Source organism: Bos indicus x Bos taurus, chromosome 14 (genome assembly GCF_003369695.1).
Source record: "Bos indicus x Bos taurus breed Angus x Brahman F1 hybrid chromosome 14, Bos_hybrid_MaternalHap_v2.0, whole genome shotgun sequence".
Lineage (NCBI taxonomy): Eukaryota > Metazoa > Chordata > Mammalia > Artiodactyla > Bovidae > Bos > Bos indicus x Bos taurus.
The window spans coordinates 4,438,480-4,455,941 of NC_040089.1; the positions used below are offsets into that span (position 1 = coordinate 4,438,480).

Consider the following 17,462-nt stretch of genomic DNA (forward strand, 5'->3'; position numbering starts at 1 on the left):
GGGTGGGAGAACACAGGTTGGCAGGACAGAGTGCCCCAGAGTTTGAAGGGCATGTCTGTCTTCGGGGCTCAGCCCGGGTTCTCCTGCTGGTTCCCCCACCCTCCAGGATGAACTTCTTTGGTGCTCAAGCTTGTCTTTGCTCTGTATAAACTCCTATTGTTATTATTAACTATTCTAACATTAGCCTTATTCACTATTTATTGAGCATCCATAATGTTGCTGGAAATATGTTAGTGTCCATTTGAAAATATAGTCACTGAGAAACAGACACTACTTTTTAGGGTTGCAGATATGGAAGCTGGGAGGACAAAATCTGGTTTAACAGGCCCTTGCTGCTGCTTAGTCGCTTCAGTTGTGTCCGACTCTCTGTGACCCTGTGGACTGTAGCCTGCCAGGCTCCTTTGTCCGTGGGATTCTTCTGGCAAGAATACTGGAGTGGGTTACCATTTCCTGCTAGTCCTTAAAATGGTCTGCATGTGACACATATTTGGCAGGATCAGAGCTGCTGCTTTTTGTAGGCTTCTGTGTCGTCTTTCCAAGAGGTCACTCCCAACATGCATTTTAAGTATGTGTGTGTGTGTGTGCACAGACACACAGACTTAGGTGCCCATTTGTGTACATGCATTTCAGGAGGTGGAAGGAGCGATGCATTGCCACCCATTCTGGCTACATGCTTAACTTCTGGGTGGGCGCCACCAGAACTGGTGGGAAGGGACCGGCTCTGCGCTGGGAGCTGCCAACAGCAGTGGTGCCTGCTCCCTTGCTTCGGGTGCTTTTAGACTCCCTGAGTTTACAATTCTGTCATCCTTTTCCGAGGTTGTGAACCTTATGTGCCTTTATGCCTGGGTTTTCAGATGCTGCCTAAGGCGAGCTCAGCATCCCATGGGAAATAAGACCTCAGTGCAGTGTGGGATGCTTCATTTGGCACTGTCTTCAGACATGAGAAATAATAGACATATACAGCCCATTTTAATTTCTACGCTGAAGGAAAGAAAATACTATTTTTTAACATCAGGGGGGCCAAGTGGCTGAGGTTGCATTTGCTGTGATGTGTGGGAATCAGAGACATGAATTCTGACCGCCCCTCTGCCTCCTGCCAGCTGGGAGACCCCAGGGAAGCTCACAGTCTGCCAGGGGGTCCAGTAACTTGTAGGAGGAAGGCAGTAATCATTTCTTTCCTGCCATGCTCATCGTATTGTTTTTAGGTTTTCTTCCGTATCAGAATGGCTTGTACTTATTAAGTGTGTATGATAGGCTGTTTGCAAAGCAGTTTCCAGTTGGGAAAACCAAGGCACAGAGTGCGTAAGGTCTTGCCTGAAGTCCTGTGGCTCTGAGGGTCTGATCTTGGTACCTGAGAGACTGGCCAGCCTCCTGCAGGCTACCCTGCTGGGTCTTCTCTGTACACCTTTATGTCAGGGTACCTACTCCCATGGACCACAGCTGTGACCTGGCTCTCTCCTTTCTGGCCTGTGTCCTCTGATGACACAGTTGTCTGTCTATCCCTGGTGCTCTGGGTGGGTCCCTGTGCTCGATTCTGTTCCCAGTGTCTGAAAGGAATGAACACCTCCGGGAGATGCTCCAATTTGGATCCTAAGCAATCCTGCCTGAAAGCGGGGTGTTGGCCCACATTCCAGGTGTGAATACAGAGGCTCAGAGATGCTGCTTGGCTGGTCCAAGGTCCCGTTCAGAGGTGAGGCCCAGGGTTGGCATATAATGCAGCTGGGGTGCTCTTGAAGCAGGGCACAAACCTTCCTTATAGGTGAAGCTCCCTTTCCAATGAAGAGATGCTGGTCTTCATTCCCAATGAGATTGTTTTCTTTGAATGCAGAGCTGATTCCCATTGCAGTGACCATGCAGAAAAGTGGAGCTATCTACCTTCTTAGAATGGCTGCCAGGAGAAAACTGCCCTGGGGAGAAGGGCACTCATGAATGCAGTTACAGGAGGTCAGAGGACCATTTCTGCTGCATCTCTCAGACCAGAGGAAGCCGCAGGATCTGATAGAGTGTTCGGGTCCCCCTGGAACGTTGCTGGGTTGTGCTCTGGCGTGCCTTCTCTGTCCTCACTTTCTGCTCTGTAGCATCAGACAGTCCTTTCCTGAACCTTCTCCACTCACCGTGTTGTAATTCTATGGCGGGTAATCTTTTGAGCACAGTAACTTTGCATGCCCTTTTCATAAAGTCAATGCTGATGCCCATTAAGATCAACATGCCTTTTTTCATTTAATCTTTCAAAGGCCACACACTTTGAAGATTGATGTTTTAAGGGAAAGATTACATTTTAAAGGAAGACCTGTTTGTAAAGGGATTTGTTTCCAAGCAGTATCTAATGAGGTTTTGGCATCGTGGTATTTCTCCAAAATAGCCTTAATATTTTTAACAAATTTCCTCAGAGGCTCTTGAGGATGTTCTGAAACATTTTCTGAAAATGTAAGTCACTAATGAAACATTTAAGAAACATTGCAATGAAAAGTGCAAACAATTTTTCCACCTTAATTGACATGGAGGGCAGGCCTCCAGGGACCCCAGAACCTCTAATATAAAGGAGAGAGAATGAGTCTTCATTGGGTCTGCATTGTGTGAGGGGGCTTTTGAATTTCTGCCAGTGGTGTTGAAGGCAGAAATAAAAATACTTGCTGCTTCCACTGATGAATGATTGACGATTTGTCAGGAAATGACGGAAGCTCTTTATATACCTGATAATCTTCAATCCTCTGAACCTCCTTAACGCGATTTCTTTCACCATACCCATGAAGAGATGGAGCTGGGCAGGATCTCAGTGTGTGAGAACTAAGGGGAGGGGATTCAGACTCAGCTCTGACGTGCAGGGGGAGGAGAGTCTTGTGCCTGTGTTACTGAAAGAGTGTGTGTGGGGTCCGGCTGCTGACCACCCAAAAGCCGATGAACAGGCCAGGTGGGTGGAAAGGAAAGTTTGCTTTATTTCAGATGTTGGCAACTGGAGGAGGGTGGCAGACATCTGTTCAAATTCTGACCTGCCCCCCTCCCCACCACCACCAAAAGCAGGGGGTGGGCGTTCTATAGACAAAGTGCAGAAACAGCATAGTCATCTCTAACAGTCATCTTTAAATTGGTCATCAGTGGCCTGACCAGCATCATCTTGGTTGTTTCAGGTACAGTCTTCCTAATTAATATTTAATCAGTACAGTTAATAGTCCTAATCACTTCCTAATGGGCTGCATTTGTTCCCATTTCTTTGCGGCCAGGTCTCAGAATTGTGGCAGTTGTGTCCTGGTCATCATGTAGGTAACTTCTCCACCTGGTGTTTTAGTATCTATGAGACAGCTCACAGGATATGGCCCAGACTATTGTCTATAGCCCTTGAGAAAGAACTAAAGGCCCTGACTATGCTTAATGACTGCATTATTATTATTATTATTTAGGCTCATGTGATTGATTTCCTTGGTTTCCCCATTTCCCACTTCTCTGATTAAATTTAATCTTTGATTAAAATTTTCCACAGACAAAAGGCAGGCAGAGGATGTGGAGGCGGATCGGGGAGGGGCAAGGACCACAGAGTCCTGCTCTGTTTCACTTGTGAGTGGAGGTAGTCCCGAAAGAGAGTGGTGATCTGGTCAACCAGGTGCCGCAGGCCTGGGGAGCGAGCCCTGTAAACCACTGCTGTCACTGAGCTCTCTCTAGGCCTCAGAAAGACCAGGGAGGGGGTTGGAAACAGAGCCAGTGAGTTTGAATTCCTGCAGATTCCTGCACCTCCTTTAAAGTGGGCCTAGTGGTTGCCAGCAGAATCAATGTGGAGTTTTAAAACTGATGTTTTGAACGTGAGCTCATCACCCTCATTGAATTACTGGGTGTTGGGTTATAATGAACCACGTCGGGTTAAAAAGGAAAAAGCAGCTTCTCACCAAGAAGCTGGGTTTGCATATACACTTTCCAGGATTGCATCCTATTAGTCCTGAACTGTAGGAGGGTGGGGTGTGACTTCCCAGGAGAAAATGTTCTGTATGATATTTTCTGTGTATTTTTTTTTCTTCTAAATGTTAATTCCCCACTCTAAAACAAGACACTGGCTATTCTGCAGGTGAGGCATGGCGCTGGGAAACCAGGGCTGTGGGCCCCTGGGTCAGTGTTCTTCCCTCGTGTGGAGTGGATAATCACCTGTGTGCATGGGGGTCAGTACTACCTACCTCAGAGAGGACGTGAGGAGGGTATGAAATAATGAATGGAAATCCCTGAGCCTGTGGGTGTTGGGGTGTCCTGTTCCTGCCCTCCCCCGATCTTTCCCCCCAGGAGCAGAGATCACAGAGGGTTCAGGAATTACTGGAACTGATATCTACAAGCAACGGTATCAGGCACCTTTGCCAGTTCTGCCGTATTTCGAGAATTGAGACCGAGAGAGGTGATGAGAAAGACAGGATGTTGCATGGTTCCTGTTTAATGTGATAATGAAATGAAGCTCAGAATGGCTTTATTCGTTGGTCCCTCCACTGAGCTTTTACTAGAAATGCCTTGAAACTGAGCAGTGGGTTCTGACCTTGACTGGCTCTGATGCCTTTTGTGGGACTGGGGCATGCCTCAATGGCTCACCCATTAGGGAAATAGGTTTTTAACACATTTTCTGAGTTTGGCCTTTCAGGCTTATCAGCTTGAAATTCCATCCTGCAGAATTTATAGAGCTTGGGTCCTAAGATCCGCTGCATTTTAACATGGTATGTGGAATCCTGCGTCTTCAGACACGGTGCCCCAGATGGCACTCTGGCCAGAGCTGAGACAAAGCTGTTGTCATTGTTTAGTTACTAAGTCTTAAAGCCTAGTTAATCCCTTGTGCTCTTATTTTTGGGTCTGGCATAGCATGACCCCATTACCCGTAGTGAGGTTGGATTCTGAGTGCCAGCAATGGTGGTCTGGTCCTCCAGGCAACTTGGGGGCAGAAAGAGGGGGGCCTTTGAAAGGAAACTTAGGTGCCAATCATCCTTTGCCAGCCAAGAGAGACCAAATCTCTTCTTACTCCCTCCTTATTCTCTCCCCTTTCCAAGATCATGCCAGCTACTGTTATGACCTATTTAGAAACATCAAGTTCTTTGAGGCTTCCCAGGTGGCTCAGTGGTAAAGAATTCATCTGCCAATGCAGGAGACCCAGGTTTGATCCTTGGAGATCCCCTGGAGAAAGGCATGGCAACCCACTCCAGTATTTTTGCCTGGAGACTCCCCTGGACAGAGGAGCCTAGTGGGCTACAGTCTATGGGGTCGCAAAGAGTCAGACACGACTGAGTGACTAAATAGCGGCAGCAGCAACAGTCCCCCCAGAACCTGCTCAGTTGCAAGGAATTTCAAGTAATTACCTTTTAGCTTCCTCCTAGGTAGCTTGTATTGTCCCGTTACACATGGTAGTAAAGAAAGGCTGCTGATGAAAGCACACACCACTAGAACATTCTAAAGTCACAAAGGGACTTCAGGTTAGAGACTTCCTGATCTCTTTCCTTATCTGCCATATGGGGCAAGAACTTTTATCCCAGCATTCTTCTGGGACTCTCCCTTGGACTGCAAGGAGATCAAACCAGTCAATCCTAAAGGAAATCAACTTTGAGTATTCCTTGGAAGGACTGATGCTGAAGCTGAAACTCTAATACTTTGGATGGGAAGAGGCAACTCATTGGAAAAGACCCTGATGCTGGGAAAGATTGAGGGCGGGAGGAGAAAGGGGCGGCAGAGGATGAGAGGGTTAGATAGCATCACTGACTCAATGGACATGAGTTTGAGCAAACTCTCGGGGGGATGAAGGACTGGGGAGCCTGGTGTGTGCTTCAGTCCCTGGGGTGGCAAAGAGTGAGACATGACTTAAGCACTGAACAGCAACAAGAAACTGTGTGAAGTGCTCTCTGTGGCAGATTTATTTTATCTCCCCATCATCTATGAGACGCCTATGCTGTTACCAGTCCTTCCATTACAGATGAGGAAACTGAGGTTGGGCGAGGTTCAGTGACCTGCTCAAGGTCACACAAGTAGAATAGGGGTTGTTGCACTGCTGGTCATTATGCATGTGTTCGTAGCCAGATGGTAGTGCCTCCAGGCACTGACAGGTAAGGAAGGGCAGGGGCTAGCCCAGCTTTAGAAACTAGGGTATCTGGGTCTGAGTCCTAGTTCTCGGAAGTGTGAGCTGTTTGGCATTATGTAAGGCATCCCATCTCTCTGTGTCTTTCTTCTGAAAGGAGCCCCCCTGAGTGATGACGTCCAGTGGACACACTATGGCCCATTGGCCAGACACTCTTGTCCATCTACATCAGCTCTGCTTGGGGTCCGGTTGTAGAAGCCCAGGCTGTCTGTGTGTGGCTGATGAGACCTCAAGCTCTTCATTTCCCTCTTGTTTTTTTAGGTAATGAACCAAGAAGATCATGTCTGAAGTACAAGGAACAGTTGAGTTTTCTGTAGAGCTACATAAATTTTATAATGTGGATCTGTTTCAGAGAGGGTGAGTATGCTTTCACTAATTGTGCTTCTTTATCTCGTTGCTTGTTCATTTCTCGTGTTTTGTTTTTCCTCTGGCAGGAGATGATGGTGGTAAGGAGAGGTTGGAGGGAATTTTGGATTCACGAGAAAAGAATTGTATGATTTTTTTTTTCCTGCCAAGTGGAAAACCCAGACTTTTAGTGCACTTGAAAATGAGCCATAAGTTGACAAAGACTAGAAAATGCTAATTTCTCTCTTCCTCCTGCACCTCTACCTACTTGCTATTCCCATTACATCTGTCAGTCAGCATTTAAGGAAGGTGAATTTATTGGAGATGAAGCTTGCCTGTGTAACTCTAATAAAAAGGTGTCTGTAGGATCAATATTTGTAGAGGCCAGCTCACCAAACCACATATCATACACCTGTACCCAGATCGCTCAGAAACTGAGAATTTACATTGTCTTTTAAAAATACACAATTAAAATACAGCTGGGTTCACTTTTTGAGGATGTACTCTGACTTTGGCATTTGAATCCCACGCTGACAAAGAATGACCAGTTCATCAGAACCAGCACTTGGTAGACTGAGAAGCGTGAACTTACATATGGGTTTGTGACCCTAATTATTAATAATGTACCTCATCTGAGCTGTATATTGACCTTCAATATTGACTGAAGCTTGTGTGAAATCATTATTGTTAGCAAGATATCTCAAAGTGGCACATCCAGGGCACAAAGAGAGCTCTGTGCGGGTGGTAAAACTGGTTGAAAATGAATATGGAAATCATGAGTTATCCAGTAAGTCTGTGGTACTCTTCTTTCCATATCTACATGGTTTGGGGAGCCATCTTATTTAGCCATGTTCACTGATAAAGTCTAATATTGAATTGGGCCGAGTTAAAACCAGAACTTTGAATCACTATTCTGTGTTTTTTTATATGTATATTTTAATATATAATACATATAATTTTTATTATTGTATATTACCGTATGTATACTTACCACTGTATATCTATGTTATATATGCTATATATATTTTGATTACTGTGTATGTTACAAAAAGTTATGTGTTCCATTAACACATAAAATATTTTTAAACCATCAATTATCATATTTCTTATCTTTTAAATACCTTTCTTACATTTATAACACATACCATTTATGAATAGAACTGTACATGCATATGATTTATAAATAAACACACATATATTGGGGCTGCATGCCTGAAAATATTTTTACGGGTAAATATGCAGATCCTGAAGCTTGGAGACCACTGGTCCATCTCATCTCCCAGAGCAAGGAAGACTCTCACAGCTTTCTTTCAGCTCTTAATGCTTCCATTTCATGGAGTGAAGGGGTATGGAAATCTAGGCACACTTCAGAGTGGATGGGGGCATAATTGTATGATCTGAGTTGCTTGAGAGTAGGTTCAGTTAAGCTATATTCAGGAACAGGCCAGGGCAACTTTTGGATCAAGTCTGTTAGACTTCTCAGGGAGGGATGGCAGGAGTTTTAAGATCCCTAAGGTCCCATCTCCAGGAAGAGCTTGGTGTAGATGGTCCCCAGCCCCCTGGATTCTGTGAGCAGGGAGCTGCAGACAGGCTCGGCTGATGCTAGCCAGGATTCTGCCTCTGCCAGCGGAGTTCCTGACAGGCATGACCCCTGGAGCTCAAGGGCTAAGGATTTTTCTGCTCTGAACCTCTCAGGCACCCTGTGTATGTGAAATATAATTACTTTCCTAGCAGGCACTCCATGGGGATGTGATGCCTGCTGTCCAGACCTCGTGGGCACAGTGGGGGCCTGGGTGAAATGTGGCGGATGATCTCCTGATGTCGTCAAAGACAGAGAAAGTAGGCTTGGGGGCTGTGTGCTCCATGCTGTCTTTGGATGGTAGAGAATAGAGCTGGGGCTTGGAGAAGAAGGAACATGTCCTTCTTTGAACTGTGTTTGACTGTGGTCATCTGTGTTCCACTTGGTTTCTCCAGTTAATGAGAGGCTTCTTGAGCCTCTGTCCAGATATGCCAGTTCATTTACCCTGTCTGCCAAGACAGATAATCCTTTTTTTTTTTTTTAAATGTATTTGGTTGCACTAGGTCTTAGAACAAGTAGGATCTTTAGTTGTGGCATGTGGGATCTAGTTCCCTGACCAGGGATCAGACCCAGGCCCCTTGCATTGGGACCATGGGGTCTTAGCCACTGGAGCACGAGGGAGGTCCCAGCCACCTCCCCCACTCTTGATTTGCTGTGAGGTGCTGTGTTGTGTGAGAGGCTGTGTTGTGTGAGAGGCTGTGTTGAAATCACATGGCTACCGAACTGAGAATGCTGACCGGGGATTTGTCCTGATCAAGGAGTTACTTGCTTACAGGACTTTAATGTTTATCATTAGTTTTTTCTAGTTCCAGAATGTATACTGCTTTTTGGTGATGTTGAACAATCAACTTGCATTTATCTCAAGTCTGCACTGAGGTGAGCTCAAGGATTTAGGGCTGAGGGCAAAGGTGAATTCTCAAAGGAAAAGCATCTCCTGAGAACAGTCAAAAGCTTCATGAATGGTCACCTCTGTGCTTGGTGGTGAGGCTCATCCTGATAAAAAGGCAGGGTGGGGAGGCACTGGGGAGCCTGGCTGTGGGTCAGACCTGGCTTTGAAGTCAGGCTCTGCAACGTGTAGGCTCTGACAACACGAACCAGCTATCATTCTAAAATGGTGATGACAAAGTCCATCTTGTGGGGTAATCTGATCAGGTAGGGCACTAATTGCATTAGTTAATACATGCAGAGCAAGCAGCTAACATGGAAACTGGTATCGAGTAGAGGCTGTCTAAATAGTCCTTTCTACCTGTGAATCCTGACTTCCAGTCTGTCCTTCACACTGTTAGTGGAGTTATTACCCCAAAGGGTTGATGTTTGATCTTGCTTCCCTGTTCAAAAATCCCCCCTTCCTTTTCTCACTCTCAGCCCAGTGCTCAGACTCCCAGTGGTTTGATCTTAAACTTCTGCTATATTATTGTCTGCACTCAGACCCTCCTGCCCCTAATATTAGTATCTGCCTTGACCGTTCTACCCTCTGCAAGCTCCAGCTCAAATATAACCTCCTCTCCAAACTATTTCTGTATGTTGATTGATATTCACCTGCTCTGTTCAGCCCAGTTTTTGTGAATCCCCTTTTCCCCTGCTTCGAAAGAGTATCTTTTATGTTTTATTCTGTCATCCATTCACTCACACATGACTATAATGTATGTGAAGGTTTTCATTGCTTGATATTAATTAAGCTTCATTTCCTGTCTTTCCTCCATTCCTTCTTTACAATGTCACTTAGAAGATTTTTCTGCCCAGAAGTTTTCAATGATTTTACATGTAAATTTTGTCCTGCCCACAGAAGGGTTGCACACAAAAGGACCTATAATCAAGACCCGATGTGGAAGGCCAAATATTGTAGAAATATTAGGGTTGAAATCCCCTCTGAAAAAACTCACTTGCCTCATCTCTGCTGGAGAGAAAACGGTTCACTCCTAAGTCAAGTGGCTCCTGAAAGAAAGTGCCATCTCGTATTGTTGCCCTGACATTTCCCATTGTGCCCCGAAGCCCAGTGACAGCTAAGCTCCCTGTGAAATTAGCTAACTAGCCCTGATGTGCCTTAATAGACTCAGAAATACAATTATCTTTGCTTGCCAGAGATCAATGAATTGATTTGTCTGATTCTGTCAGAAACAATCCTTCTCTTCACTTTTCTTATTAAAATTTGTTGCTGTCCTTTTCAGTCCTTCCCGCCTTTAGAAAGGGAGGAAGGACTACACGAGGTTTGATTTGGGACTTTTATCACTTGCTGCCAGTGGTTCCATCTAGCACAAGGGAGAGTAGATGGACTCAGTGATCTTTAAGTGTCTTTCTTTCTGTGAAATTCCATGATATTATTTTAATAAAAATTTGATCTCTCTTTCCCCATGAAATGGCATTAAAAAAAAAAAAAAATTATTCCTATGAAGAGGGAACAGACGTCAGACACCCACGGGCTTTTGCAGCTGGACCGTCCGGATTACTTTTCTAGCAAATCCACATTCCTGTTAACAATTACCCTGTCCCATTTTTTTTCCCCCATTTTTTTCCGCTTTGAATCTGTGACTTCATAAGCCTATGGCTCTAAGCCTTTTATCCTCTTAACCCCTGGCTGAGGATACACTCGGCAGATCTGTAGAGAAAAGACCCTTCCAGGGGGCTGAGAGTTGGCCTGCAGAGACTGAAACATCTCTGTGAGCTCAGAGCCACCCACAGGGCCTGATAACTTCCTGGAGGAGTGCAGGTGGACCAGAATGCTGGTGGGTGGTGCCGGCCCCTTCAGTTCTGCACTCACTGCGGTGCTCGCTCAGGCCTCTCAAGCGGAATGAAAGGGCACATGGTCATGAACCTGGTGTGGAGGAAAAAGCAGAGACACAGGTCTGGTCTAAGAGTCAGAGATCTCAGGTCTGCTTCCACGTCTTCTGTTACGAGCCGGGCACCTGTGGGTGCAGCACTGACTCTCTGGCCTCAGTTTCTTGTTTGGCAGTATCTTATGTATGCCTATGGCTGATTCATGTTGATGTATGGCAGAAACCAACACAATACTATAAAGAAGTTATCCTTCAATTAAAAATAAATAACCACACACACACACACACACAAGAAGTCATGAGTGAGGTTTGTAAAGCATCTAGTTAGAGAGAGCCAGGCTTGGCAGTGCTGGCAAGGTGGGCTAAGCCCATCCTAGCCTTTCTCTCTCATTGGTCACAACTGAAATCTGCACCCGATGGTCCTCAGCTGGTTAGTGCCAGGGCTGGAGCTGACCTGGTCGGGCAGCTAGTGAATACTGCCGTCACTAGAGATCCACTGAACTTCAGCGTGTTTCTTTCCTGGAAGGGTCTTTGAGTGCACCTCGGGTCAGAGGAGTAGACATAAGACAGTCCTTAGCTGCTGTGTTTTTGTTCCCATCAGTTGTCAAATGTTGCTCAAAAGCAGTTTTAAATGTACTTCATCATGTTCTCATTTTAAGCTTTTAATGGCACACACATACACACACATAAAGCAGTTTTGCCTATTGAAAGAATTATGGTGACTTTTTCATCCTTGTACTTTTTCTTACTTTTCATGATACACATCATCACTTTTGTAATCAGAACTCCATCCCTCTTCCTCTCCTTTTTCACTGGGCAAACATTATTTCATATGCACATGTGTTTTCCTTTACAAAAATGTAAAATATTGGACTTCCCTGGTGGTCCTGTGGTTAGGACTGCATGCTTCTACTGCAGGGGCTGCATGTTCGATCCCTGGTCAGGGGACTAACATCCCACATGCTGTGTGGCTTGGCCAAAAAAAAAAAGAAAATGTGCGATATTAATTTGTTCTCTATTTTCTCTCTTTCCACGTGGTGAACATTTTTAATCACCTGTATGTCCCTTTGCAACATGATTAACAGCTGCAAAGAATTCCGTCATATAACTCCACCATAATTTATTTAACCAGTGCTCTATTTTTGGATGTTTTGCTTCCTTTTTTACATATTAAAATGCATCTCATTATTCAGAAGTTACCGTGACATTTTTGTTCTTGAATAACTAGGAAGCACTTTAGTCTTAATAATATAAACAATACACCCTGAAAATGAACTTTCCCCATGTGTCTTGGTTCTAGTGAAAGTGAAGTGAAAGTCGCTCGGTCGTGTCTGACTCTTTGCGACCCCATGGACTACACAGTCCATGGAATTCTCCAGGCCAGAATACCGGAGTGAGTAGCCTTTCCCATCTTTAGGGGATCTTCCCGACCCAGGGATTGAACCCAGGTCTCCCACATTGCAGGTGGATTCTTTACCAGCTGAGCCACAAGGGAAGTCTGCCTTGGTTCTAAGTCTCTGATAATGTTGATAAAGATGAATACTCTTTGACCAAGCACCTTTAAAAAAAAAATTAGAGTATAATTGCTTTATAATGTTGTGTTGGTTTCTGCTGTACTAGTAAGTGAATCAGCTATGTGTGTACATATATCCCCTTCCTCTTGAGCCTCCCACCCCCAACCCCCATCCCCACCCACCTAGGTCATCACAGAGCAGTGAGCCGAGCTCACTATTTTATACAACAGCTTCCTACTGGCTATCAATTTCACATATGGTAGTGTATATATGCCAATCTTATTCTCCCAATTCATCCCACCCTCCTCTACTTCCCATGTCCACGGGCCCGTTCTTTATGTCTGCATCTCTATTCCTGCCCTGCAAATAGGTTTATCTTACCATTTTTCTAGATTCCACTGGACAGGGTGTGGCAAAAAGAGAACCCTCTCCGCTGTTGGCTTCCCTGATAGCTCGGTTGGTAAAGAATCCACCTGCAATGCAGGAGACCCCCGTTCGATTCCTGGGGTGGGAAGATCCGCTGGAGAAGGGATAGGCTACCCACTCCAGTATTCCTGAAGTTCCCTTGTGGCTCAGCTGGTAAAGAATCTGCCTGAAATGCAGGAAACCTGGATTCAATTTCTGGGTTGGGAAGATCCCCTGGAGAAGGGAAAGGCTACCCGCTCCAGTATTCTGGCCTGGAGAATTCCATGGACTGTATAGTCCATGGGGTCGCAAAGAGTCGGACATGACTGAGCAACTTTCACTCTCCCTGTTGGTGGGAATATAAATTGACCAAGCACTTTTATCGTCCAGTGAGGTGAGGGAGGGCATGATCTTCAGCCTAACCATCCCCATTTACCCCCAGATCCCTGTTCCATCTCCTCTTAGACTTCTGCAGCAGGCATTTACAAAGCTTAGAGGAATTAAACACCGATCAAGAGTCTTCATGGCATCAGGCAAATCTCCACCTTCTGTTGAGGAGCATTTGTGAACAGTAGGGATGTAACAATCTCCCATGTCACTGGTGTCTGGGTGGCTCCGCAGGTCCCAGGGGCTGACACTCAGGTCCCTGCAGGTACTGTTTGGGAACTTTGGGAAAACGAAAAGACACCCCCGCAAGGCTGGCCCTTTGCTGCTCCTTCTAAATGTAGATAGAACTTAACTTTCATCAGCATGCTGTGTGTTCCGAGAAAGGGGGAAATTCTCTCTTCTCTTTGAAAAAAGTCTCTTTAGTTCCACTGCATGAAACTTTTATGTCTCAACCCACTAGAGTCAACAGCAATGTATTTGGGGTTGGAAACTGTAAAATCCAACCCAGGGACTGACCCTGGGTCTCCTGCATTGAGGGCAGATTCTTTCACCACCGAGCCACCAGGGAAGCCCATTATGAAGAGCTTCACATAAGCCCTCAGTTCTGCAAGGATGCAGTGTTATCCACAAGTCACAGAGGAAGCACAGACTGACAGGAGATCCAGGTCTGGTTCAGTTTTGCACTTTGTGCAAGTGGCCAGGTGAAGGGCTTCTCCTGGGGTAGCCTGCACCCCAGAGTCCACACATGTGCTTTCTGCCCCGCTGGGCTTGTTTTGTTCCTCTTGGAGCAGACAGAGGTGTTCAGATGTTCTGACGGACACTCTCCACTTCCACTTCTTTAAATACTCCCACTTCTGCAAACAATACAACTTCAGAGCACAACTTTTAGGGGGAACTCTCACCCAGACTTCCTTTCCTGGCTGCCCGACACTGTCTGTCTGTCTACCTTGAACAATCAGAGGATGATGTACTGAGAATTAGATCCTCTTGGCCAATGACTGACAGGCCCCAGAGGCATTTTCTTACCCAAATCTATTCACACTTCCTTGACAAAAGATCTTTCAGTGAATGGAATCCTCAGAGATGATCTCTTGCCCTCTTTTATTTTTTCTTTTTGAGTTTTATATGATTAATATTTATTGGGCTGAACCTTAGTTGAAGAATGTGCTAGTTGTTCTTATTTATTTATTTAAATAGGAGGATAATTGCTTTACAATATTGTGATGGTTTTTACTATACGTTAGCATGAACTGGCCATAGGCATACAGGTATCGCCTCCATCCCGAGCCCCCTCCCACTGACCTCCCCACCCCCTCACCCCCCAGGTTGTCACAGAGAGCCAGTTTGGGGTGCCCTGAATCAGTCATACGTACATTACCAGGTGCATGACGCCATCCCCCTTTTCTACCCATTAAAGCTTTCTCTTGTCATCCTTCTCAAGAAGAAATGTGTGGCATCCCTCCCATGGAACTGTGGTGCAGACGGCCCCTGGTGAAACAGACAGAACCTTTGTCGGAGCTGCTTGTGTGTGTGTGTGGTGGGCACATGGTCTGCGAATCTGGATGCGAACTGGCCCCATAGAGGGAAACTGTTCCAGGTGCTGGGGAGAGCTACCACCTAAAGCTGACATGGTAAAGCGGGTTTGCTGTTCAATGTAATCAAGCCAAAATCGGGTGGATGGGCTGATGAGCACAGTCACCCATCGGTTGATGGCCTGTCTGAGCTGATGCTGCTGAGGTTGGGGAAGATACACAGAGAAGGCTCCTGGCTGGAGGAGCCGGTCTGGAAATACGGACCAAGGTGTTTGAACTTTCTCCTCTAGGGATAGGATGAAAAGAAAAAAGTGTAAGTGATAGTCTCTCAGTCATGTCTGACTCTGCAACCCCATGGACTGTAGCCCGCCACGCTGCTCCGTCTGTGAAATTGTCCAGGCAGAAATACTAGAGTGGGTTGCCATTCCCTTCTCCAGGGGATCTTCCCAACCCAGGGAGCTAATATGGGTCTCCTACATTGCAGGTGGATTCTTTACCATCTGAGCCACCAGGGAAGCCCCAAGGATGGTATAGGAGGGGAGAGTATGGCATGTTTTAAGAGAGGATCAAATTTGGGTTAAAACAACCTTTGGCTGAAGAATGGAGAATGCAGGCACTGCCTGACAGATAGTTGACACTCATACATTTGAATCCTACTCATTGGGTGAGGTTACTTATCTGAGTCCAGTCATGATGATTAAGGGGATGTTTATTGAGCCTTGTGACAAGGAAGTTTCTCTTTGCACTCCAAATCCTGTTGATTGGTAGTTTCTGAGGTTTGTATAAAGCTCAGATCCCACCACTGATTTCTGTCTTCAGATGACTTAGTGGGCTCTAGACCCATAAGAAACAGTAATGAAATGGAACCGGTGTCCTTTATTTATAGCTGGGAAAGTTCCTAATACTCTCTTAGGGCAGGGCATTGAGAAAATAGATTGAGCAATAAGGATTAAGCATAGGCTTGCATGCCAAAATGGGATTTCTTCCTGTCTCTGTCTACCCCAACTGAAATAAATCTTTAGACTCCAGTGTTTAGAGACAGGGGAGGAAGAGGGAAGGAGAGAAGATGAATGGTTACCTCGGGCCCAAGAGGGGCCCAGTGTTCATAGACTGAGCTGTACTTACTGAATACAAGGAATAAATGGCAGAAGTCTGTGCACGGTGCTTGATATTTATTATCTATTATTAAAATACATCTCTTATTATCTATTATCAAAATACCTCTCTTTCAGTAGCCCAGGTTTTCACCAATCAATTTGGCAGTGCCTTCCTACATTCACCCCCTGGGTCACCTGGTCCAGTGGACTTAAATACCACCTGTAAGCTCTGTCGGGCTGAGTCACTTCAGTTGTGTCTGACTCTGCAGTAGCCCTCCAGGCCCCTCATGGGATTCTCCAGGCAGGAATACTGGAGTGGGTTACCACGCCCTCCTCCAGGGCGTCTTCCAGACCTAAGGATCAAACCCTCATCTCTTATGTCTCCTGCATTGGCAGGTAGGTTCTTTACCACTAGGGCCACCTGGAAAGCCTGCCTATAAGCTACTGACTTCCCTATTAGGTCATCAGTTTCTCCTCTCTTCTCAACTTCACACTTGCCCAATAGGTGTCCTCCATCCAACATCATCTTGCTGTCTTAAGGCATCTTAAACTTGCTCTATCCAAACAGCAAACCTGATCTCCTGCCCTCCCAAACCTCTTCCAGCAAACAACCCCATCTCAGTTCATGGCACTTCCATCCTTCTTGTTATTGAAGTCAACATCTTAGAGCAACTCATGACTTCTCTCTACCTCACACCTCGTGTCCACTTTATCCAGAAATCCTACTGGCTTTATCGTCCAAGGTTATGCAGAACATAACATTTCTCACCTCTACTGCTAATGCTCTCTGGTTCTAGCCACCATCAAGTTCCACCTGGATTTGCACCATAATCTGCCCAGCTGATCCTACTGATCCATGCCCATGTCTAGTTTCCTCACAACGCAGAAGCCAGATGGTCCTTGCAAAGCCTAAGTCAGATAGTGATGCTCCTCTGTTCCAACTTGCTGTTCTCCAGTTGGCTATGAATGAAGCCGAAGTCCATACGGCTGGTTTACTCGTTCCCTCTTTTGCTTACCTCTGGCCGCAATAGTCTCTCTGTAGTTTCTTGATTATACTGGACGTGGCCCTGCCTTAGAGCCTTTGTGCTATCTGTTCCCATTTCCTGGAATGCTCTCCCATCAGCTCTTTCAAGTTTGCCTCATATATGAATAAGGAAACTGGGTGCAGAGAAAGGATGCTTTGCCTTGTAATAGACAGCTGCAGAGCGGAAAAGTCTTCTCAGGATCTCAGATTTCCTGGTTCCTAATCAATAACTCTTCTCTCATAACCAAAAAATCCCCAGTGTCTTCTGTGGAACATTAGTCCCTCCGTGGTCTCCTGCCAGAGTCCTCTCTTGGGATGTTCCTTGCAACAGTATTTCTCTACTCATGATATCACAGATGTGTGCACACACACATGTGTATTTGTGTGTGTATGCACACATGTGGAGTGGGCTGTGTGATACGAATGTTCCAAAGAACATCTCTTGGAGGTTGCTTTTTCTCTCATGCTGTTGTCCATCCATCACAAGGATAGATTTGCAAAACTGTCCAAAGTTGGAATTAACTGGGGGTGGGGGGACGATGGTACCTGACTTTTTTCCATTTTGTCCCGAAGCCTTCTTTTGAAGAATAAGCGATATGAATGCTGATGTTGGTGAAGGATCCAGGGTGACATTTATTGCCCTCTATTTGTATTAAGAATGTCGAATCGGATTTTTAGTTTACATTTTTGAGATACCGTATGACTGAGGAAACTTCTTAG

General features: G+C 45.6%; 1 protein-coding gene across 3 annotated transcripts in view; it reads left to right on the forward strand.

Moving 5' to 3' along the window:
- Nucleotides 1–17,462, forward strand: part of FAM135B (family with sequence similarity 135 member B) — a 256,371-nt gene that overhangs the window by 99,876 nt on the left and 139,033 nt on the right. For all 3 annotated transcript variants that reach the window (XM_027560771.1, XM_027560773.1, XM_027560772.1), the window contains exon 2: nt 6,347–6,442. In XM_027560771.1, coding sequence (XP_027416572.1) covers nt 6,366–6,442 — 77 coding nt within the window. In that variant the 5' untranslated portion in view covers nt 6,347–6,365. The remainder of the gene's footprint in view (nt 1–6,346; nt 6,443–17,462) is intronic.